General features: G+C 37.7%; 2 protein-coding genes across 2 annotated transcripts in view; one reads left to right on the top strand and one right to left on the bottom strand.

Moving 5' to 3' along the window:
• LOC114353725 (uncharacterized) lies at positions 1-15,163 on the top strand. Its single transcript, XM_028305803.1, has 16 exons — positions 1-157; positions 1,371-1,525; positions 2,022-2,152; positions 2,587-2,738; positions 3,379-3,544; positions 4,170-4,369; positions 4,538-4,692; positions 4,993-5,247; positions 7,818-7,881; positions 9,608-9,762; positions 10,755-10,885; positions 12,277-12,428; positions 13,239-13,404; positions 13,812-14,011; positions 14,358-14,512; positions 14,818-15,163. Exons 1-16 carry the CDS (start codon positions 100-102, stop codon positions 15,073-15,075), a joined length of 2,553 nt encoding a protein of 850 aa, XP_028161604.1. The 5' UTR covers positions 1-99; the 3' UTR covers positions 15,076-15,163.
• Positions 15,164-16,034: 871 nt separating this feature from the next.
• The window catches only part of mim (missing-in-metastasis), a 120,031-nt gene continuing 109,476 nt past the window's right edge, over positions 16,035-26,589 (bottom strand). Inside the window, exons 2-3 of the mRNA XM_028305815.1 lie at positions 19,330-19,391; positions 16,035-16,159 (exon numbers count right to left, since the gene is read on the bottom strand). Coding sequence (XP_028161616.1) covers positions 16,036-16,159; positions 19,330-19,391 — 186 coding nt within the window. The 3' untranslated portion in view covers position 16,035. The remainder of the gene's footprint in view (positions 16,160-19,329; positions 19,392-26,589) is intronic.

Raw genomic sequence — 26,589 nt, 5'->3', positions numbered from 1 at the left:
ACATTCAGAACTCCGACGGCCGCCGACCGCGGAGGACTCGTTAAGGAAACAAGTTTATATCGTGTTTAGTGTAAGCTTTCTGTGGTATTTCCATTAAAAATGAAGCTTTTAATATTCGCATCTGCGTTGTTTGTCACTGCGAGCTATGTCGACGGACGTAAGTACATTTTGTTTTAATTAATACCTTAACACTACAGTTACTGTATTTGTGGTACACACAATAAATGTGTGAAAAGTTATTTGTGGTCAATAACAGAACAAAACTTATTTCACTTTAATATTTAATTAGTAACTTTTTACTACATTTACTCAATTGAGTACCTAGTCATTTCATGCAGAATCTAAATAACAAAATAATAAATCATAGGGTGGATTTTAATACGACTTTAAAATAAAAAAAATGGCCAAGTGCGTGTAGTGCCACGCGCAGTGTAGGGTTCCGTAGTTGTCCGTCGTTACCACAATATTATATCAGAAGCAAGCAATTACTTCATCTAGTTAGTCACTTTTCATATTTTCTTCTAAGGAATTTTTACTGGTTAAGAACTATTACTCTTAAACTAAGTGATCTATTAACCGCTATCTTATCCTTGAGAGTTCATGAAAAGCTGTATTATAACGATTTTTTCTAGATTTTTCAAGCTAACAGTTTAGTTTTTAGAGAGGGGGGGGGGGGGGACGCCCTACTCGAACAAAAATTGGCACTTTAAACTTTAATAATTTGCAAACAGATCCCTAACTCGAAAAATAGTCTTACAAACCCCTAAGCCATTTTAAAAGGCCTGTCCAACGATACCCCACACGATGGGGTAGAAGATGAAAAAAATAATCATCCCCACTTTACATGTAGGGGAATGAATGTACCAATGTACATTTTTTTTTCAAAATTTTATTCTACCGTTTTGTCGGCGTGATTAATACCTCCACAAAATTACAGCTCCAGTGCCAGTAGTTTCTAAGCTAAACCTCGGACAGACGGACATATCGAAACTATGTTCCTTGTCAGGACTACGGAACCCTAAAAAGTTGCAATTGATTTGATTAAATAACCAATTATAGATGTAAAATCCAATCGCTACTTTTTTGATCTTCAATAATAATTATGTTAATCGTTAAGAACATAATTTAACTGTTTTCCTCAAATATATTCAATGTTTTTTCCTTATATGATTGTCAATACTCATAACCGGTCAAACCACTTTAGCCTGATAAAATCAGATATATTAAAACAATAAAACACAAACACGTTATAGTGTTATCCCTCGAACTGATTAAAAGTAACTGGTGGGAAATTCATCCCAAAACAGGCAGATGTCTGCAACAAACTAAATAAATGAAATATCTGACATAGAATTCGCAATAATTTCTAGAATCGTGCACAACTACGAACGGTGACAGCGGGAATTGTGTGACGATCCACAAATGCCCGTCGCTGCTGCAGATCCTCAACAAACCGAACAGGTCGCCAGCTGACGTGGACTTGCTTAGGAAGTCCGCGTGTGGATTTGAGGGAAACACTCCTAAGGTGAGAATATAAACATTAAACTCACTTCTCATCCATAATATTTAATTAAAAGAAAACTTCGATGAGCTCAGGTCACTTTAGTTGTTAAGTTAAAACATTTTACCTAAGTTATCCCGAAAGCAAACAATTTTATTTGGCTATAAGTACAATCGCCTGCACATTAGACTTCACATGTTTGTTGCAAAATCGCATATTAATACAACTGCATAAAAGCCACAGTACCTATTGAGTTGATATGGCTATGATATGACGCACGGGCGGTCACTAAATTAAGACATAAATTGCAGACTACTTGGTAAAATACTAAAAGACGTGTATTTACGAGGACAATTTTAAAGGAAAACAATATGTAAGAATAGAATGTAGTTGTGATGCGAACCAGTCACCTTTAGCTCAACAGTAATGAGAATAATGTGGAAACGATTAGATACCCAAGATTTTGTGGAGGAAGAAACATGCGTCAACCTGTAATTGAACCGATCCGATAATATTCCAGGTTTGCTGCCCCTGCTATACACCGTACGGCGAACTCGGGAAATGCATCAGCATATACTCGTGTCCACACCTCGCTAAACTACTGGTTCCGCCAGTGACCACTGAGAGTATGTCGTTGGTAGAAGCCTCGAGGTAAGTTAACATACATCGACAACACATCAGACATTTTTGTCGCAAAATAGCATTTATTAGAACTGCGTAAGATGCCACATGTTCGCTTCACGTGCATTCTGTACAACACCGTTTTGAAAATAGCAGCCATTGATAAAGCGCCAGTGTATAGGTACCTTCGTTTATTGCTTGCTACCAATATGGACTACAGACACATGCTTTATAACCTCAGTCCTAAAGGAAAATTGCAAGCTGAGGTCCAAAGGCACTTTCCCCCTTTAATCATAAACTTTTAAGGACGACTTCAAAATACTTCAAATAAGAGGCTGCAGTGGCACTTGCAGCAACACTACTAGTTTTCATACAACTTCTAAAAGCGCAGTTGCAGCGCCACAACCATTTGCATTTGCCACGGTGCCAGTTCCTCACGCTTCTAATCTGCTCTTACTCTCCAGATGCCAAGGTCCCGACGACTACAGCGTGTGCTGCGGGCCTCCTCCCGACAGCATCTCAGAGGGCTCTTGTAAGTCGAGGTTGAGTGCCCTCCCTCCCGATCCCAGGAGTGGATGCTGCGGCGTTGGCGCAGGAACACATGACAAGATCATAGGCAAGTTTCCTTTGCTCAATAGGCTAGTTGCCTAAAAAAATTTTTTTAGTCCGTAATGTTTAATATCAAAAAATATTGGACACGTATATTTTTATTTGTCAATCTAACAAATAATTACATAGTTATGGTGCGTTGAAGTTGCGCACGACGTCACAACGTGCGGCATTTTTAAGCAAGCGTTGACGTCACGGGCCTCTTCTTATGAACTTTGGGGCGCTTTATCTCTTTAAATTTTCATTAGTTTGCAAAAGTGAAAAATACGTGTAGAGTATTTTTTGATAAGTTAACTGACGGACTAATTAAAACTCTTGCTTTTTGACCCAGGCAACATCCCCATTCACCCCGCGTCGAGATATCTCATCAATTCATTCAATATATTGTTACATTGATATTAACAATTTATTTGTCAATTTTAAACACACAATGTATGTTCACACGACAGTCAAATTATTGCCATGGGAACGAGGCCTAATTGTTGCACGAAACATCAGTATCTAACTCCAGGCAGATTTTGAATTTTTGTATAACTTTCCGATTGTTAGGATTCAGATGGATGTAATTCTTAAACGTGATGGTGTACAGAAATGTTTCTTATCATTACTTTTGGATCATCCCTAATAGTATTATAGTATACTTCCAGGGGGCACGGAGACCAGAGTGGATGAGTACCCGTGGATGACGGTCATCGAATACTTGAAGACGGACAACAAGATCGCGCTGCTCTGTATCGGATCTCTCATCAGCAGCAGATACGTCCTCACAGCCGCCCACTGTCTCACCGGGAGTGTTCTCAAAATTGGCACACCGTGAGTTTCATTGCAGTGCAAAATGGCAATGCCAGATTTTGTATGGAAGGTGGCGTCTTTTTTTTTTCGCGCGGCCATCGACCAAACTTTGTTTTTTGATTACAAAATAGTGTAATAAATCAAACTTACTATGACATGTATACCTCTAAACTCAGTCTGAACTGAGTTACGAGCGTTAGAAGTTTGATGATTTACATACTAGATTTGCTTTTTGCGCGCAAGTTTTGTAAGAAATTGCAACTCTTTTCGTTCAGACTGAGTTTAGAGGTATACATGTCATAGTAAGTTTGGTTTATTTTACTATTTTGTATCCAAAAAACATGGTTTGGTCGATGGCCGCGCGAAAAAAAAAAGACGCCAATTTCCGGCATTGTCTTTTCATTACGCTTCCGAAAGTCAAAGCCGCATTATGTTGTTGTAACGCACAAAGCCATTTTTATTTCGCTGAGTTATGAAACTGGGCTTATTCCAACCACAGATCGTCATTAGAAAAATCAACGGCTTTATTATCTTTTTTTAATATTTAAAACACCTTAACAAACAAAATACCTACTGCCAAAAAAATCAAATCGTATTTCGACGTCAGAAAAATATTAGTATTATTTAACTGAATATTATTTTTCAGGAAGAACATTCGACTCGGAGATTACGATTTGAGCCACGATGGGCCTGACTGTGTAACCGTGGATGGCTTTGCCTTGGACTGCACCGACGATATCGTCGTCCTCCCCATCGAGAAGACTATTTCACACGCCGAATACAACACTATTACAAAGCATAACGACATCGGCCTCGTTAGGACGAAGCAGGCTGCTCCTTATACAGGTTGGTTTTGGCTTTATATTATTAAAATAAGGTCTTTGTAACCACTTGATGAAGCAAGTTACAAAAGTAAGGGACTTACCACATACTGTTACGCTACGCTATGTTAATGGATTAACTAGAAGTTATTTGTCTTAATGAGTATATTAATATTAAGAATTTGACTTTCAGACTTCATCCAACCCATCTGCCTGCCAGTCGTCGACGTCACGGAGAAGCCGCCGCCCAACTTCAAGCTGTGGGTGGCCGGCTGGGGCGACTTCAATAACACCCACACCAAGAGCATGGTTAAACTTCACGTCCGTTTACCCTTTGTTAGTCAGGAGGTAAGTTTTAGTTTTTATTAAGGCGCCTACACGGCCCGAAAAACTGAAGGCAAGCCCGCCACTTGATTGACCGGAGGTCTGGTGAAGGTCGCGGAAAGCTCCTGGATGCGGGCAGTGCAGTTCGGTCTTTGTGGAAATATTCGGGGAAGCTTTTTGTCCAGTAGTGGTAGGTGTTTGGTCAAAAAATCTACTAACGGGACTAGTCTCACCTCTCTCACAAGAAAAGAAATTTAAGCATTATGTATGTAATAAGTGCAAACATAATTTTCAATGGTAAATATTATTTCAATATGATTCCAGGAATGCCAACCAGCGTACAGCGTAGCGAGACGTAAAATAGATTTATGGAGCGGCCAGATATGCGCGGGAGGTGAAGCCAGAAAGGACTCCTGCAAGGGGTCATCTGGGGGGCCCCTCATGTTCAAAAATGAAAGGATATACGAAATGATTGGACTAGTCAGCTTCGGACCAGCCCCGTGTGGCATGGATGACGTCCCTGGCGTGTACAGCAAAGTTTACGCGTATCTCGACTGGATAAAGGGAAACACTGAACTTTGAGCGACTTTGTCAAATGCTTCCGAGAAATGCAAACATATTGGAAAATTTAAAATGAGATAAACTTTGCAATATTTGGGATCAATTCGTAATTAATATGAATTGCGCCTTGATAGACTTATCCAATAATGGAATTATAGTTTAAAAAAGTTTAGACATAGCTAATATGAATTGATCTCAAATTACGAGTTGCAAATATTTATTGACTGATTGACTCAATTATGTTTGAACTGATGAGTTTAAGATATTATATTATGTTTCTGATTGCCTTTACTCGGTAATCTTCTTAAAGCTTCTTCTTTCCTGTATCTCAAAATTCTTTGTAATAATTCTTAATTTACTAATTTAATGCTTAAGGTTGTAGACTGGTGAATTATAATTTGTGTTATGTGTCCTCCAAGACCGAGAGATTATAATTTATATATGTAATTCAATATAATTAATAAATATAGGTTTCGTAAGTTTCGAATTTTCATTTTTTTATCTTTTACCACCTCCTAGTTGTAGAGCATTGTACGACGATATATTCGAGGAGTGCTAAAATGACGATTTCCTATTTTATCGTGGTCTCCATTGAGAAAGCGTTCAGCTATCGTCAGCTAATCTCGTATCTAGTCAAAATTATATCTTAAAGGCGACTTAATTCAAGAAATAATATTTTATCTAACATGAAATATCGAGTGTCAAATCTCCCATTCTGTCGTTATACAGGGTGTTAGGTAAATGGGTATATGAGCCGACACTAGCCGATGTTAACATGGTATGGTGAAGTCAGAAAATTGATATCTTCATTTTAATTATTTTAATTTTCATACAAAGCTGATTTTATGAAATGTATTTTGTATGAAAATTAAAAAAATTAAAATGATGATATCAAATTTCTGACTTCACCATACCATTTATATGACCATGTTAACATGGGCTAGTGTCGGCTCATATACCCAATTACCTAATACCCTGTATACTCGTATAATAACAAATATTATGTAATGTGGTATTCTATCAGTCAATAATGTCCTAGTTAGTTAATAAATATGTAATAATGTCCTGGAAAATGAAGTCACTTGGTATTTTCTAATCATTATCCTTTAAAACTGTATTCAAATTATATATATAATAATTTATACCTATGATTGGTTTATACCTCTTTTTTGTCGATAAAAATAGTCTAGTTAGTAGTTTCATCTATTTTCATATGTGCACTTTATCGTGACTCACACTGTATTAACGATTTTATCCTTTTCTGAAATGACGTAAATTAAATACTGCTATTAAATAAGGATCTAAGAACCTGATTTATTAATTAGAAACATCAATAATTTAATATTATAGGAATATATCGTAAAAAAGAAAATATCTTAGCTTCCAAACCCTGTATCCAACAACTACACTACAAATTACAACGGAGTGCAGTTACGCAGAAATATGATTGGCCGCATAGGGTCATAGGCTACTTGAAATTGAAGTAGAAAATCGAACGCACAGCGTTGAATAGATATATGTGTCACCCTATGCGTCTACGCACAATCTGAGACCTCATAGTAATGTTTGTGAATACCGTATGTGTGCCATCCTGACTTTCACGGATTATTGACTTCAGGGTAAACCAGCAAAATACTGTACATGCAAGTTCAGCAATACAAAGATGGTACTACACTCGCGAGCAAAAATATGGAATCACCCTGTTTGTTTCGAGCGATCACAAAAACTAAATGACTAATAGAAGACAAATAAAAATGGTACCATTTTAAAGGTAATATTATAAACTTTAAATTGATACCACAGATACATGCATAGGTAGTCATTCAGTTCTTAAGATCGCTCGGAACAAAACACAAGGTGCTGATTCCATATTTTTGCTCGTAAGTATAGTATCTAGAAAAATTCTTGAAGCCGGGATGCATCAATATGTTGTACTACGCACTAGATTACGAGATCCGAACACTCGCTTTGCTCAACTGAACTGTACTGCAATCAGTGCACCCTACAGCGAACTTTAGTTTTGATTCTTTCCAAAATGGAGCAAGAATTTTGCTTACGATAGCTTCTCTATCCATTATAACTCAATGCCGGGATGTTATAATACAGATAATATAGGGTTGCCAGGTCCAAAAACGGGAAAGCCGAACTTGGTGCATAATTTGGCCGGACATTTTACCCTAACAAATTATTTTGTGTTCTTTTTGGTGCGTGATGCCCTAAGCAATTGTTGAATTTCCTTACGAGTTAATCCTACATTAGGTATATTTATGTTGGCCAGTGTTTACTGCGTGCATTATTCAAAAGTTAGCAAATAAGGCACTACAGCTACATAAAAGCCTAACAAAAGGCCAGGCCGGACGAGAGAATATTTGGCCGGACACGTCCTGGCAATCCAATACAGATATCGAGGAGGGTGGACAGGTTTAAGCGGGTGCACTATAACGGACAGCCAGGGAGCAGGAAATAGACATCAGAATCCTGAGCTGCGCTTGGGCAGCCTCGCGGGCATAGCTCCGCCGGCCGTCGACCGCGGTGGACGCGTCAAGGAAACGCGTATAAATTTTGTTTAGTGTTTATGTGATATTTAGATAAAAATGAAGCTTTTAATACTTGCGTGTGCGTTCTTTGCCGCAACTTGCTGTGTTAGTGGACGTAAGTATTTTGTTTTAATACTTTATAAGGTCAAAACAGTTACAAAAAAGATACACACATCTTTTTGTACTACTTGAGCACTACACAATAACTTTATTATTGCATGAATATTTAATTTTTGTTGGATGGTCTTGTTAGGTACTAAAATTTTCAAAATGCGTTTTGTAAGGAATGTGAACGATACGTTTGTTTTTATACTTAGTTCAATTATTACAAAGGATTTTTTTAAACTTTAACACTAACTTATCATCATCATCAGGTCATTTAGTCTCCATTTCAGGAGCACGACCCTCTCCAATATATCAGAGGCAAATGGTGATAACACTAACTAAATTACATCAACATCTCGTAGTCGTATTAAAATATAATGTAAACCGCTGCTTGCTGAAAGGACTTTCCATAAAGTTTTGTAGATTATAGGAAAAAAAATCTATGCAATTTTGTTTAAGATATTTAAAAAAAGGTCATTTTACTTCATTGAAGTGATTTTATTTAATTACACATTTTATGGACCTAAAAAAAACATAATTAGCAAACAAGAACAAAGTGTCGCACGATTAGACAACCAATATAAATGTAAAACCGAATCACTACTACTTAATTAATCTTCTATAATTATGGTAATCGTTACATAATTCAACTGTTTTCCTCAAATATATTCAATGGTTTTTCCTTATTTACGACTATTAGCTTCTATTAGTCCCGGTTGGTGACAGACACCCATGTGTTGGTGTCGCTTAAAGTATGGATCAAACAAACGATTGATTCTACGGCTCAAATGCAACAAGTTTCCTCAAGAGAAGAACGCTCAAACTCTTCATACAAATTGTGTGAATGAAACTACTGTATTTTTATGTGATAGGTGCCATCCATTTAAGTCTCAATCGATTCTGTGTTTTTGTATAGACAAAATAATAAATAATGTATAGACATTATGGACCTTTGTGAGGCAGATTCCTCACATTTGCGAAATACAACTTGCCTTACTTCATAAAAGGATACAAATCGCAACCTTGCAGTATGGACGACAGCAATTATGAAGCTAAACACAGTGGCGTGTTATCTCGTTGTAATACAGGCTATTTTGCAACAAATATGTATATTGTATAGTCTTATGTGCTGCCAACTGTGCACTGACGGGGAACTAAGTGCTATATTGTAGGAAAACATTTGTTTAACAAGACTGATCATAATCATAATTACGTACAGTTTTATTTCAATTCAAGAAAACGTTTTGATGACGGACTCCTTCGTTTCCGTGTATTCATTTAATAACTTGTGTGTGGGATGTAACAGTCAGTTGAAGGATTTTCTTGGACGCTAAGAAAGAACCATTTAGGCGCGATTGGTCCAATTCGCGATTGGTACCAAAGAACCAGGAAGATCCTAAATAATCCTAATGTCCCAGGATGGTCGCTGTAAAAATTTATCTTCCTTCTATCTTATCCCACCTACCACTAGAACAGTCAGACTAAAAGCTACTTGGAGTCACGATCCTATTCGACTGTCCTGGTGGACCAGTCTAAAAAAATATAATATTTAACTCGCCATCGAAACAATCAGAGACGTTTTTGACAAAACTATGATAAGGCTAATGTTTGTGATTTTATAACATCAGTATCACAAATTGTAAGTGAGAAATTCACCCCAAAACAGGTAGACTTGTTCTCTGTCAACATTTCAACATAAATTAAAACCTACTTAAAATTCGCCGAATTGTTTCCAGAATCGTGCACGACTGCGAAAGGTGACATTGGAAACTGCGTGACGTTTAAAAAATGCCCGTCGCTGCTTCAGATCATAAACAAATCGAACAGGTCGCCAGCTGAAGTGGACTTGCTCAAGAAGTCCGCGTGTGGATTCGAGGGGAGAACTCCTAAGGTGAGAATAATACTTGAACTCGCTCAAACTCAAGATCAGCTAGGCAGATTAGAATCATTGTTTTTGTTGTTGGATCGTCATCATCATCATCATTTCAGCCATAGGACGTCCACTGCTGAACATAGGCTTCCCCCTCAATGCTTTCCATGTTGATCGATCGTCAAGAAAACTGGAAAACTATAGTCATATTTGGAAAAAGTATAGTCATTTTTCAATGGGAATTTTGCATGAGCGCAATTTTATCGTTTAGACAAGACAACATCTGACGGGGCAGCAACTTCTTTAATAAAAAGTAGCTCAGATTGAGAATTCATTTGACATTAATCAAAACGTTTGCAAGCTACAGTTCATTCAAACTTGAAATGAAATGGCACTTCATTTGGACAGCTGCCAGATGCGTCAGTAAGTTTAACCATGTTACCTAAGTTATTCCGATAGTAAAACATCTCATTTCCCTATACCTAAGTAGTTCGCATGCCCATCATTATGCGTATTTCAGTCTCTAAGGACAATTTTACAGGAAAACGAAATCATCAACAGGAATATGCGTAAATAAATAACAACGTCATATAATGCAACAGTAAACAGTATCCTAATGAGGAAACATCCTCCCAAGATTTTGCGGAGAAGGAAATATAAAATCAACTTGAGTTCAAAAGCAAAATACATAAGGATACAGGACAAAAAAATCAACGTATTAACATATTGATTTTGCTCATGATAATGTTAAACTCAAGTCATTGTTAATTTTCTAAATTGGAAACCTTATAGGATCTCTTTGTTGTCCATTTTTCTGTCAACACCCTTGTTCTTAGGAACCGCTTAAATTAAAGCAAAGGACTATATTCTAGTTTACCCTATTTTCTCATCATCATCCCATCAACGTGACTATTCCTTTTGTTTCCACCGCTGCAACTCCTGTGTAGCCAGGATCTACAGCTTCATCATCCCAACAAGTGAACTCTAACTAAAACTATCCAATAATATTCCAGGTATGCTGCCCGTGCCACACACCGTACGGCGAACCCGGGAGATGCGTCGGCATATACTCGTGTCCGCACCTCGCTGAAATGATGACGCCGCCAGTGACCAGTTACAACAAGCTGTTTATTCAAGCCTCGAAGTATGTTAAAGTTCAATATATTTTAATAGTAAAGTAGCATGTTACAACTAGATAAGATCCGAGTCTGAATGCCGATCTTTTACCAAGGATTCGTCACGAATACTGAATTTGGAACAGATTTGAGACAACTCTCTTAACAACAAGTAAATGTGCAAAACATCTTGCAAGTAGTGTCAGTAGACTTACTGCAAGAATATCTAAAGACCTAATAAACAAAAAATCATGTAGCATGATATTATGTTAATAAGATCAAGCTAAAAAATATTGTAGTCTAAAACTGAATAAAAGCAAATGAATAAGAATTCGCTTAGGATTAGGATCTGTATTCGTATCAAACAAAGGTCGACATAACAAACGCGCAAGTGACGTTTGCATCAAACTTGTTTAGAACAATTTACATGAATCAATCAATATTTATTGACACGCGCCTGATGATTCACCTGCGAATTAGATCAGTCTTAATTTGAGCAAACACACGCATTAAGATTCATTGACGAAAACATGGAAAATACACAACAAAGACAAAAAACATTTTATAATCAATCGACCTTCTAATCGTCTTCCAAAAAGGACTTACAGACCTTTGCCAGTAACATTATAATATTTATTCATTCTAGAAATCTGCTAATTTATTGGCTCTCATTATGAAACGACTCTGCAGTCTCGCTTCAAAAAGCAAAGAACGAAGCTTGTTATTCGCAATATTTAAAACTTTCACAGTCTTGATTCTTTCTTGGCGTAGTTTATAACAAAGGCTTAATGACATAAATGGTACCTACTCTCATTGTAATTTTTTTCATTACCTACTAAGCAAAATACGGTTGGGTGACTGGCCGACTCATGTGACTTCTCCTTAAGGATGGAAACCTGTCTTCAGAACCAGTAGCAAGAATGTCAAGGTCCAGTAGATGGGTCATTTAGTACATGTACGGAATGACGCGGGAAATCAACATAATATTACTAATGTGACATCGTCGAAACGTAAATAAATAAAATATTGACGTATCTGTATAAAAATGTCTTTTAAGCCTAGGCGCAGACCACAAACTTTTTGTCGGTCGATAGATGGGTCGGGCTGTTAATCAGTATGGACAATGGACATGTATGAAAGTGCGCACATTACACCGATTTGGTATCGGCCGATTCTTTATACAAAATAAAATCGACCCAAATATCGGCCGACTAAATGTCTGTAGTCTGCAGGGAGTCTTAGTAATATTTGAAAGACTGATAGACATATAAATTATTATTCAAAAGATTTCAAAAATGATCAAACAAATTACAAACGCAATGGTGAGATGGTTTTGTTTAAAAGTTCTTGCAGCCTGAGACAAGAAATGACATTAAAAATGCTGAGGTACTTGGGTCTTTAATCATCAGCTTTATTCCAGATGCCAAGGCCCCGATGCCTACAGCGTGTGCTGCGGCTCTCCGCCCGAGAGCATCCAGAAGGACGGTTGCGATTCAAGGCTAAGCGCCTTCCCTCCCGACCCGAGGACTGAGTGCTGCGGCCTCGACGGCGGAGCAGATAATAAGATCACAGGCATGTTAATTCAGCCATCATTTCTCGTCTCAAACTCAGAAGGTCCCAGGCTTGGTTCCCAAAAATTATATTATTATGCTCGATTTGGATGGTGGTTGGGCTTGTTCTAAGTTCGCCTGGCTAGCTAACACCATCTTACCTAAGTCTGTTGCCACAACAATATTAATGGACTTAGAGTCATAACAATAATAAGACACAACAATTGTTGTGTTTCGGCAGTTGGATGTAAGATAGCCAGTTCCTCTGTGGCAGAGGATTCCTGGTGAAGCTCGCTTCCACCTTTGGCTTCATCAATAACTTTTCTTTTAGTGAAATATAGAATATAGGCCAAGAGCTTCTCCGTTGTGGATAAAAAAACATTTATGACCAGCTCACTTGCAAATTTATTGAACTATGTATGTCATTTATTTTGTTCTTTTGTCCGAGCCATCTGGTCAAGACAATGAGTTACCAATTTTGAGTCAAATAGCTGCGATACAATAACAACGATCGTTATCACTAGGGCTGGTTTTAGTGTCACGCACGCGGACCGTCCGGTGCGAACCCGCTCCGCACGGCCGATCTGTATGAACTTCTAGGGAGCGTTTTAGAGTAATGCGGTCCGGAGGAACCGCTCCGCTCCCTAGCAGTTCATACAGATCGGCTGTGCAGAGCGATCCGCACTGACAATCCGCGTGACACTAAAACCAGCCTAGTCCACTACTCAAATTCTCGTTGTGCAACTGTTCAAGCATTTTTCCCATTGGAACATTTAGTAAATTTAATTGGTTGAATTTATCACTGAAATTAACAAGATGGTTTTACTTCCAGGGGGTTCTGCAACAAATGTAGATCAGTACCCGTGGCTGACGCTCATCGAATACGCGAGGTCGGACAACAGCATCGCGCTGCTTTGTGGCGGAGCGCTCATCAGCAGCAGATACGTCCTCACTGCTGCTCATTGTATCACCGGGAGTATCCTCAAAAATGGCACGCCGTAAGTTGTATTTTAGTACAAAACATTAATGTTCGAACAGTCAACAGAAGATCTGGGATACTCAATACTGAACCAATATTAAAAGCCGCAAACCATATTTGTGAGTTAGAATCTAGTTTTGACTCATTTCCTATGAAACTAAAATAGTTTTGTCATAATTTTAACAGTTAGGGTTATATTCAATCCTAGGATATTGAATTCAAAAATAACTGGCAGGTAATAGGTATTAGTTTTATTCCGAAGGGCGACCATTTCCAACCACAGATTGTCGTCTGAAAAAATAATGTTACTATTACAAACACCTTTATAAAGCTTTTCTTCAAACAACTTTTTTTTAATCTAAAAATAACTCTTTTCTTTCTTAATAAAACCACTATTTACAATTACATAGCATTCTTCAATTTCAGAAAGAACGTTCGTCTCGGAGAATACGACTCGAGCCACACCGGGCCCGACTGTATACTCGTGGAGGGAGGTGGCGAGGACTGTACCGAGGGTATCGTCGTCCTTCCCATCGAGAAGTCCATACCACACCCCGAATACAACCCTATCACAAAGCGTAACGACATCGGCCTTATTCGGACACAACGGGCTGCTCCTTACACAGGTACTATTTCAAAACCGTGTTAATATTTACTAATTATATGGAATTACTGTGTTAAAAAATCTTGATTGAATATCAAGAGATGTGGAAGATATGTACACCACTCAACTTCACTCCATCAAAAATGAGAACGTTTGACTGAACGTGTAATAATTAAGGTATTTAATGCTCGCAATAAACATAATTGTTGTTCGCTGATTGACCATTGTGATTCGTTTGGTTGTATCATCATCAGTTTAACGATTTTAAAAGAAAGAAGCTAAAACTTACTTATAAATATAAACCTAAGATGGAAATAATGGATTTTCGTCTTCCAGTGAGATGTTAAAAAGATTGACTTGACTTTCAGACTTCATCAGACCCATCTGCCTGCCAGTGGTCGACATCACGGTGACGCCGCCGCCCAACTTCAAGCTGTGGGCGGCCGGTTGGGGCGCCATCAACAGTACCGTCAAGAAGAGCTCAATCAAGCTTCACGTCGATTTACCATTTGTGAGCCAGAGGGTAAGTTTTGGTGTTTTTAATAACGCGAGAAGTGGCGGCCACGGACCGGAAAACGTAGTATAGGGAGGCCTCCCACTCGGTGGAAAATTGAAGATGTAATGGTGACAAGAAGAGAGCGTATTTATAGTATCTTACATCCAGGCAACGCGCCAGTAACGCTCTCGGGCTTGCGGGTGTCTATGGGCGACGGTAATCATTTACCATCAGGTGATCCGTCTTTTCGTTTGCCTCCTGTCCCATAAAAAATTAGACAGAAAAAACTCAATATTATTTTGCTAATAAATCTTATATCGATATGATTACAGGAATGCCAACCATCCTACGTCAAACCAGGACTCAAAGCAGATTTATGGAATGGCCAATTGTGCGCGGGAGGTGAAGCCGGAAAGGACTCCTGCAGGGGTGACTCCGGGGGCCCCCTTATGTTCGAAAATGAAAAGCTATACGATATGCTTGGAGTAGTCAGCTTCGGACCGTCTCCATGTGGCAAGGAAGACGCCCCTGGCGTATACACCAAAGTTTACGCGTACGTCGACTGGATAAGGGAAAACATTTACCCTTGAAATACTTTATCAAATGCTTCTGAGAAAGACAAATATCTTGGCCTTTGGAAATTTGCTTAAAATGAGATTTTGTGATATTTGTGATCAATTCGTACTAAATATCAATTGCGTCGTGACAGTTTTATCTAATATTGGAGTTGCCGTTTATTAAAAGACATTTATTATTAATATGAATTCATCTCAAATTGCGAGTTGCAGCACACGTTGACTGACTGATTGAAATAGTAGGTAATTATTGAATTGATCAAAGTTTATAGATATTTAAGATTCTGAATTGTCTCCCAATTTTATGAAAATTCTTCAAACTCTTTAAAACTTTCTTCTTTCTTTTAATCAAAATGATCTTGCTATGTTTCGAATCGTTCTTAATTTACTAATATTTAATGCTCAAGAATGTAGACTGGTGAATAATAATGTAAGCACTAATATAATTGTAATAATAATAGTAATTTTAATAAAGGCTTTGTATAGAAAGTTATTTTTTATCATTGATGCGTTACGTTCTCCAGACTAAGTGGACGTACCGTCTGAAGGTTGGAAACCTAAATTTCATCATGGAAATAAAAATAATATACTATATTTTATAATTATAAGTTTCTGCAGTGTTTTGAGTAGGGTTTGACAGGTACTTACTGCTTGCGTTTATAACTTCGTTAGCTACTTGCAGAAATAAACGGTTGTTGAACTTTAAGGAGCTGTAGTAATTAGATAGGTATGAAAATGTTTTATTACAGATAATACTCGTAGTTATAATAAGCGTGTTTAATGCAACAGTACCGCAATTAACCGTAAACATTACATTATAGCGCTAAAAGGCTATTAATCAATATGGATAAGTATGAAAGTACAACATTACACCATTTTGGTACTGGCCGATTCCTCACACAAACTAGAAGGCTATCGGCCGACAAAAAATCTGTAATCTGCGGGGATTTAAGAACGCTGCAAGCAAATACGAGTTCAAAAAGTTCGACGAAGCGCCTGAACGGAATAGAACAGCAAAAACTCACCTCTAGCGTTGGTCGCCGCGTCTGCAATCTTCTGGAAGGCGTCCAGGAACGATGCTATCGCGCTCAGCGCCGATCTGAAATATTGAAGCTTACGTCATATCGTTTCCTTTTTAACCAACTTCATAAAAGGAGGAGGTTATATGTTCGGCTGTATGTATTTTTTGTCACTATCCTTTTAGTCTTCCAGTGACATGGCCCACTTTCAGCTTGATCCACGGGCCAAGTCACTGGATTGCATTTTTAACAGGGTTCGAAAATATCCGATATTTATTATAAATATCAAAATATCGGATATTTATGATATATATCCGATATATATCAACTTTGATATATATCAATTTTGTATGAAAGCCATAGTATTATTTTATTGTATTATTCATGAATACTATTGCATATGTGTTACATAAACATATTTTTAATGTTTTTAAACTTAAAATCAGACAAATAAAGCAAAAACATAAAATATTCTGTTATTTACGGCAAAATCAACTAAAAAAATAAAAATCTTATGTCAAAAAGTACAAATACAGTAACAAATTTTAAAAGTTGATATATATCATCAAAACCGGCTAGATATATATCGGATATATATCCGATATATATCTTGATATATATCCCTTGATATATATCCTCGAACCCTGATTTTTAAATATTTTTTCTTCCAGCAACTGGGCCCAATACGATTATAGAGTATATTTTTGTTGAATTGGTGTTTAATTTATTAATAAAACATTGAAGGTGGGCCCAGTAAGCCCAGTTACTGGAAGAAAATATATTTGAAAATTAAATCTGACGACTTGGCCTGTAGGCCAAGCTAAAAGTGGGCCAAGTCACTAGAAGATTTTCTATTTACTATGTGCAGACGACGGCAAGTCAAGTTAAGCATTGTGAGATTTTAGTACAGTATTTTATGTAGTTGTAATATGGATTATTTAGTCTGATGTGCTGTCGTCCCTTTGTATTAGACATACGATACTTGGAAATTGGTTTACCACGACACAATCAAAAGATTTAAGTATTATATGTAGCAGTATACGAGTAAACAAGATGGTGATCAGTGATATCATAGCACTACTTCTCATAATGAACCACGAAAACAGAGGTGACCGATTTTAATCAAGCAGATTGATACTGGTTTACAATAACAATTATTTATTGTCATAAGTTAAATTAATAGTGTGCCTGAAATTGTTGGAGAGACATCATAATGAACTGCTATCAAGCCATACGATTTTAGCCCTTTCAGCACAGAATAATACGAAAGTGCGTTCGACTTTGAAAAAATCTAGTGAATTGGTAAATCAATTTTACCGCGCCAAGACTCTTCCGATCGATCGTACGGTTCGATATATTTGCTATTTTTCATACAAAAACTTTCAATGGCGTTCAGTCGGTGCAGTGTTGAGTGACAAAGATGGACGTGTACCTGACTACGGGAGGCGTGAAAAGTATTAATTTATTTAAATTACCTCTTTTGTGGATTTCAATGAATTTTGTGCGTATTAATTTAAATTATATCCTTAAAAAATATAATTCGCTTTAATTTTATAAAAAGTTAGATGAATCCGAGTACCAGGTACTCCTAAAGTTCTACAGCATGAGCGTGCATGTCGGGACGATGTTTAAATTTTTGGTAATGTAAGTAATGGAAACCTTTCGAATCTTTTAAAGACCTGAACATCAGATTTACTCTAGAATAAACTCAAGAATGTCTCCGAGACACATTACCACCAAATAGTACAAATCCGCTGTAGAAAATACAGCCACCAGTGAAAATATCGAGAGGATACCAGGATTCTAGTACCAATAGATGAACCAAAATGATCCCTTTTATGAAAATATCTAACCCCATGTGTTATTGAATAATACCCTGACATCTGGGATTAAAAAAAAATAAGTTATTACTAAAAACGAAAGCTCATGTTCAATTTTATGATGCTACTACCCCCAAAATTCAGGTTTTGACAGAGTTCTAGGTTAGGACCATGAGCTATTTTTGAATTTTTTTGCAGAAATTAGTATCTAATTACGATATCATGTCTTTATGAAGAATAATAAAGCTCCTTATATCTAAAATGTCTTTTTTTAATTATTTTAAATTGTAATTGTAATGAAATAGCTATTCGTAGGTTCATGACGGATTGATACGATCGTGCGGGGGGGTTTAGGGGGGTTAAAGTCACCCCCTACATTTTTTCGCTATTTTTCTCTATTTACTAAGATTCTGAAGACCCCAGAAACTAACGCGATTTTTTAGAAATCGTCAAATTTTTCTCTCGTGCTGAAAGGGTTAGTACACTCACGAGCAAAAACAGTTTTTATCTTTCTTTTGCATCTCGGTAACTATGTAAGTGAGATTTTTTGAAGTATTTTTACAGCTCTCTTTTTTGTAAGTGATGTAATCCAGCGCCCATTATTCAAATCATGCTCTAACAAGCTAATTACTGGGCATTACTCGACAAAAAGAGTTTATCCGAACACTCGGCAACAACAGAAGTGACGAAAAAAAGATGATAGATGTATGATGTACTAGCTTTTGCCCGCAGCTTCACCCGCGTGAAATTTAGTTTGTCACAGATCGTCATAAATTATAGAATATATGTTATTCTGGGTTATAAAAAATAATACTGTAAGTTTCATCAAAATCCGTTCAGTAGTTTTTGCGTGAAAGAGTAACAAACATCCAGACATCCACACAAACTTTCGCATTTATAATATTAGTAGGAGTAGGATAATATGAGCCTCAATTATTTTGTCTAAGACAGGATGTTAAAACTCGGATTCAATAGTTAGGAAGGTATTTTTTAAAATTTTAGACCACTGTCAATCCAAACAAAAAAAGTTTTCAAAGGCTTTTGCCAATCCAAACCAGAGGACGAAAATTGCTGTGTACGTTTTCACTGCACTTGACTGTACGATCGTCGAGTCAATAGCATCAAATTGGCGCTGGTCGCCGAACGATCGCGAATTCGGGACTCGTTGACCTGACATTGTTGTCGATGGACAATATTGGCTTCCATTTTTTTAAGTGGACCAGTTATAACTGGTTTTTGAAGTTAATACTCAATATTAAGATTGTTGATTATTTTCCACAATACTGTACACATCGTAAAGGTAGCAGGAAGGTGCTGGACGCATTCCGCTACCAACCGGGCAACATGGAAAGCATTGGGGGAGGCCTATGTTCAGCAGTGGACGTCCTATGGCTGAGATGATGATGATGAATAAATATATATTAACTTACTTCAACGCCGAGTGCAGCTTCGTCGCCTTCGATATGAACTCCTCCCACATTGGTGCGCTGCTCTGTAAAGAAGAAAAAGATATTTGTTAGAGAAGAAATGCAATGAAGCCGTTTACTTATTTAGGGAACGGAACTCACTATAATCTTCAAGACAGAAAGAGACCATATGTGCAGCCTTTATTATTTTTAAAGGAGAAAATATGTTCTTCGGGTATTAGGAATAAAAATAAATGAGCCTACAATACAAGAGAAAATACATAGAACAATGTTGGTTTGAAACAGAAAAACGTCTATCATAAATCATTAATCAATTACTCGTCAGACCTTCAATCAAAAAGCTCCAAACATGTGAACTCATTAAAATGAAAGAATAAAACCTTTTGATGCGCGACCTAGAAACCGAACATCAGCAGTCAGAACCCCGTTACTAAAGTGGCTTTTAGTGAATTGAAATTCACATCAAACAATGAAAAGGTGAGGTGACCACGCTTCCTGCATTTAATGAGGAAGAACCAAATTATTGTTACAAAAAAGTAAATAATAGCACACTAATTATCTAGCTACAAACTACAAATTATACCTAACTACAACTTCAGTTATTTTAGTAACACACAACTTTTCTTACCTAATTCTCAGCTCGATGGACCTGCCTAAATCTTGTGAGAAAGTATGCTTCGTACTTTCGTAGACATAAATACTAGATTTATTAAAACCAACGTAAAAACGTGAACATAATTATTTAAATTAAATTACAATTTAAGTCGTGCGATATGAAAAATCGACGGTCGAGGCGTGAGAAAAACAAATGAGTATCGTTGTATTCGTCGACGAAAAAGGAGTTAAGTTTTTCTTGGTGGCCAGTGTCGCGCGGAAAAAGTATCCAGCCTATTTTTCGGTAATTTCTGACTACGAGGGCTGCACTAAAAGTATCGGGAATGTAATATTTCCACTGTTCCAGTCATATTAAAATCTATTTAATTTCAAACTCCAGGGTTTTAAAAATCGTATACCATTTATTTATTTTAAAAAAGATTCTCGGTCGTATCACAAGATCTTGTCAAACTTGTTTAGTCGTTGAGAAAATGGAATTGACTCGAGAAAATTCAAGAGCGATGATTTATTATGACTTTTGAAGTGGTTTAACACAAAAACAGTGTGTTGACCGGATGATTTCTGCATTTGGTAATGAAGCCCCATCCAAAACCACAATTTATCGCTGGTTTCCTGAATTTCAACGTGGACGTGTCAAGCTCAGTGATGATCCCCGTCAAGGTCGTCCAAAAACTGCAGTCACCTAAGAAAACGTTGATGCTGTGCGTAAGCTGATTGAAGAAGATCGACATGTGATATACCGCGAAATTCAGGCAACTTTAGACATTGGCATGAGTCAAATACAAATAATCTTGCATGAACAATTAGGTGTAAAAAAGTTGTTTTCCCGATGGATACCGCATTCGCTCTGTGAAGAGCAAAAAGCGGCTCGCGTTACTTGGTGCGTCAGAACTCTCGGGAGATTACATGCAGGATCCTCAAATGCTGTATACAACATCGTATCAGGTGACGAATCATGGATATACGCGTACGAACCCGAAACAAAAAACCAGTCACGAGTTTGGGTGTTCGAAAATGAATTAAAGCCAACAAAAATTGTTCGTTCACGGAGTGTTGCAAAAAAAATGGTGGCCACGTTTGTCTCCAAAACCGGCCATGTTGCGACTATTCCTCTTGGGGGACAAAGAACGGTTAATGCAGATTAGTATGCTAGCATTTGTTTGCCACAGGTCGTTTCTGAACTCCGTAAAGAGAACTGCAACCGCCGCATCATCCTCCATCACGACAATGCGAGTTCTCACACCGCGCACTGAACAAAAGAGTTTTTAGAGCAAGAAAACATAGAATTATTAGTCCATCCGCCGTACAGCCCCGACCTAAGCCCTAATGATTTCTATACTTTCCCTAAAATAAAGAATAAATTGCGTGGTCAGAGATTTTCATCACCTGAAGAAGCTGTGGAAGCCTACAAAACGGCCATTTTGGAGACCCAAACTTCCGAATGCAATGGTTGCTTCAATGATTGGTTTCGTGTATGGAAAAATGTGTCAAATTTCGCGGAGAATACTTTAAAAAGCAATAAATACATTTTTAAATAGTAATGTTGTTTCACTTCCTTGATTCCCGAAATTTTCAGTGCCGCCCTCGTATGTGCAGTATTTAATTCATATTATTGTGTACGTATATGAGACGTGTACTTAAATCAGGCGTTGGATACAGGCCTCTACCAATAGAGAAATATGGAAATTATTAGGGGAGGCCTATGTTCAGCAGTGGACGTCCTGTAGCTGAAATATTGATGATGATGATATGAGACGTGATGTGGCAGTGGGATGGATTAGTTTGATTAGAAAATTGATGTTTTTCAAATATCAGTGTTTTATAATCGTAGTAGTCACATAAAAATAAAAAATAGCACAGCTCCTCTCGCTCCCTCGGAATGACGAAATGAGTTGTTTTTACTCGAGTTCAGAATTGATGCTAAAAGTTTTGCCCATCTCTGCTCCCTTGAGGATTACTTAATAGTACTTAATACTACTTGAGGCTTCAACAGTGGGTAAGTACGGTAACGTAATAGCGTGAGGATACGTGCTTCAAACTCCCAAGAAGTGTCAAATGTAGGTAAAGGTAGTTGGGAAACTAGCGTATGATACGGCTTGAGTATTTTCTAGTTTTAACTATTTTGGCACGTCAAAGGTTTTCTTCTCAAATAATACTCAAAAACACTGATCAATGCGTTGTCATTTTTAAACCCCGCCTCTATCCTTTCACACTGTCTTCGTTAAACATTCCGGTTCCGATTCTTGATACATAAATGTCGATATGTCCCGTGATATCCCGTATTTGATATCTGAGTGAGTGATAGTATCACGTTGACTTTAACTGTACCTAAGCGGTCAGCGGACGGGCGCAATTTGTCCGCCATTGTGGACTATACATGACAGATAGTGGTAATTGCTCAACCAGTGTGCAAGGTCGTTTTGTTTCAGGATCGACAAACGACCGTTACAAATGTGTAAACGTTTGAAGAATCGCTGTGGATATGAGTTATGAGGGTATGGAAATGAGTTAGCATTGTATGAAAGAGAAAATTCAGATAATTCTGTAATGCACCTCCTCACTCCTGTGAAACTGTCAATGTGCCAGTTACATCAAGAGTTATTCTCGGATAAAAGTTTGGTCGTATCGGGCCTTACGCCCGTATTCACAAACATTACTATGAGGTCTCACAGTGCGCGTGGACGCACAGGGTGACACACGAGCCAATCACAGAGCTCTATTCAACGCTGTGAGTAGGTAAGTTTTGCTGCTTAAGGCGATTAGAGTCCTCAATGACCTTGAGCGTTTGACCTTCACGCTTCGCACAACACCCGCGCACCCCGCACGAAAACTCCGATTTGACACCGATCAAAAATACACGGGCATAGGTAGGTACAGAATAGAAGCTCTTTCTTCATACATTACTGCCTATTATTTTAAACTTGAATTGATGAACCTTGATTTCGATGTCATTCAACCCAGGCGCAAGTGATCGCCCGAAATGTTCTAAACTAGCGCACCGTATAGTAAGGTATTTATATTTAACAAAAATTACAAATCCATGAACATTTTGTATGGGATAATATTTTTTATTTTATTTTATTTAGCTTACAATGTATGTTGTGTGTAAAGTATGTTTGTTCGGGTGGAATTTTGCAAGCTGAATTAGTTAGACCCATTTCCTGACGACAACCGATTGAGTTAAAATTTCGGATACACATGCAATTCGGATGACAATGCAATATTATGATGACATGGAGCTGATCTGATGATAGAGCTGGAAAGTCAGTGACCCCATAGGAACTCCGGAATAAAACGACTCCATCGAGTTGAGGCTCGTTTGATTTGTATTTATTTATTTACATTAGGGTTTACATAGTTACGGTAAACTACTTTACAAATCACGAGTACGAAAAAATCACTTTGATTTTTGGGTATTTCACGTTTTTTTAATTTGTGATTTCTTATTGTAAAATGCTTAAATCTAAAAATTTTCTCAGATAACTATTTGCCCAAGGATCTATGCTATAGGATATAAATGTTTGTTAAATCGTTTTCACAGTATTTTTATAAAAATTTCAGCTTGTAAACTGACGCTAAAGTGGAAATTTACAAAACCTGTGTGGACTTATCTTGATATAATTCTTGAATACTAAACTAATCGCAATATTTTCTCAATTAACTATTTAGACGACGAAATTGCCTAACTATTTATGCCTATAACATATTTGTAGTATTACTGGTTAATGATTGTAACGAGTTGAAAAAGTACTGTTTTTGCGCCAAACGGCGTAAACGCTCTTAATCGAGACCGGAAACCGTATCCAATGGGTTGATCGCTGGAAATTGTGGACCCTCGATTCACACTCCACACTTTTGGCGATGTTTTTTATGTCTAATTTTTCGAGGCACATTACATATCCCTTTTGCAATTAAGGGAGATCATTATTAAGTGATTATAATTTCAGATTATTGAAAAGAAAACTCATTATATTCATAGTTTCTGCTAAACGCTTTACAATAAGTTATTAAGTAGTCTATGGCCTTACCCTGTAGACTTGTGGAACGAGGCGTTGCAGACGATCTGGATACTTCTCTGACCATTCGTAAGTTGGTAAGCCTTATTCCAAAGTACGGTATAGATATAAAAAAAATATCGCTTCAGGTTTCAGCCTGGCAACACTTTGTCGAGACACTGGTGCAATGCCATTTTTGGGAATGCAATTTAACAATATTGTTGTTCCTTATTTCTAGTTAGTTACTGTAATATGTAAAACCTTATCTCTACAAAAGATGTGGCAATGGAAACGGGAAAAGCGTCCATTTACAACGCATGCAAAGGAAAGCGCAGGACACACTGTGAGAAAGTCAATGAAGGTAAGTTTAAGCGAACTAATATATCTAGGGGTGACCGGGTATGGTTTTCTCACGGGTTGATTGTCCTCTATAGTCCAGTAGAATTAGATTTTAAATCGGAAATAATTCCTACAAAAGATTTTATTGCTTTAATGACTTCATTGGTTACCCATTAAGACTCTCCTAGGTTTTCGACTTCGACGGAGTTGTGCTTAAGTGGTGGGGGCCCCCGAAAGGGGCGCTTTTTAGGTTTTCCGGTTATACCGCGTAAAGGACTTACCCTATCGAAAAGTGGTCTTCCTGACGGTTGAAGGGCATTTAATCCTGCATTAAATAAGACCAAATTCATATGTTTTGGACAAACCGTTCTCGTGCAAATGTTCGGCAAAGTAGAAAATATGTGTATAATTAATGCCCCTCTCCACGTCCAATAGCTCGTCACCCGTAGGCTCCCAAGCCTTGTAAAGGATTGCCTTAACCAGCGTATCCCTGTCAAGGCTCACGAGTTGGATTCGCTTATCCTTGTTCGTCCCAGCCGTTCCTTAACTGCGGTTGCTGCACCTCTTCCTGGCGCTCTCCTGAACGACTCTGTGTTACCTAATGTGGCTGCCCCTCTTCCTTGTACCCTCAAAGGGCATTTACCCTTCAACCGTCAGGAAGACCACTTTTCGATAGGGTAAGTCCTTTACGCGGTATAACCGGAAAAACGAAAAAGCGCCCCTTTCAGGGGCCCCCACCACTTAAGCACAACTCCGTCGAAGTCGAAAACCTAGGAGAATCTTTATGGGCAACTAATGAAGCCATTAAAACACTAAAATCTTTAGTGGGAATTATTTCCGATTTAATTCATTTTTGTGTTTAATTCTACTGGCCTACTACTGCATTTTCTTATACCTACCTAAGAGTCAACAACGTACTTAGTTACCTTTGCTCGGCGTTACCTAGCTTACGGTGTATTCCACACTTTACAGTAAGCGAGGGGGGACGGTATCGCTCCCGTAACGACATATTTTGTTAGGCTAATGACTGACGCCTCGCCAGGACTTTGCCAAATTAAAGGTTATTTTCGAGCCGTGTTCGCCGTGAAAACACGGAGTTTTCACGCGCATTGCATTTACCGTGTGCTCAAATTAGCAAAGTTGTAACTGCCTCGGGCCATTCATGCAATAGGTAATTTGTAGCATTGTTTTTGTGATCGCATGAAATTGTATCTACCTACCACAATTAATGTTCGTAGACATATTTTTATTATTTTCAGGTAGCTAAATGGAAACTGTTTTGAATATTCCAACTGTTGTACAAAACTTCGTGAATGGTTTTTTCTTTTGTCACCTACGCCTGTTTTTTTCAATCAGCCAATATTTTCTTCTTTTCTCAGTAAAATAACAGACGTAATAGATTTAACCCTATACTTGGCAAAGACGGTTTTGGTTAATATTTGTGATTTACACTATAAATATTGGATTTAGGACGAGTAAAAATCATGTAAAAAATACGAAAAAAAATCTTAGGTATGTAGTTTTGGAAATATAGTATGTATCTTTAAGTGCACATTGCCAGCTTTGTAGTAAATTAAAACATGGTTTATTTGTTAGTAAAAATTAGTTATTTAAATGAAAATTACTACAAAACCTTAAACTATTCCTTATTTGAGAAATAAAAAATAAGTATCCTATACAAAAAACTGAAAACAAAGTAAAAAACCCACTTCAATTTCTGTAACGCCTTGCAAGTATAGCTGCATTTGGATGTATGAGAACCACTCCATCAGCGTCGTTGGAGTACCTCCTGAACCTCACACCCCTCTTACCATCCAGGAGAAGCAAATGCAGATAGGACACATAGGAATCCTGCTAGACCATTAAAAAAATACGAGGGATATTGACGCCAACTGGTACCGAACTGTGTTCACGTCTTCGATTGAAGATAATTTGATACCCAACTGACACTGGAAACGCAAAATAGCGGAAATGGATCTCTAGAACTCTCTGGGAAACTATGCAGCAGTCGAACTGGCTGAAATTCTTCAATCACCAGCTTTATAACCAGAACCATACAGCAGCCTGGATAGGCTGCTCGCTTTTTGGGGGTAATCTGGGTTGTTTGGAGTAGGAAGATAACCACCCAAGAGAATCAGGAGACTAAGTGCGGCTTCTAATTCATCAGCTGAAGTGTCACCGCCACTAACTTTCGACCTGGTTCCAGATTTTGGAACCAGAACCAGCATTTTGCGCGCCTGATTTTGTTGCTGCAGCACAAAGTTGTCCAAAAAACATCATTCTTTATTACATGAATGAAAACTCACATCGACAT

This window comes from Ostrinia furnacalis, unplaced genomic scaffold, assembly GCF_004193835.3.
Source record: "Ostrinia furnacalis isolate ACB-3 unplaced genomic scaffold, ASM419383v2 OfSCF1802, whole genome shotgun sequence".
NCBI classification, from domain to species: domain Eukaryota; kingdom Metazoa; phylum Arthropoda; class Insecta; order Lepidoptera; family Crambidae; genus Ostrinia; species Ostrinia furnacalis.
This window is presented reverse-complemented; position numbering and strand designations above follow the sequence as displayed.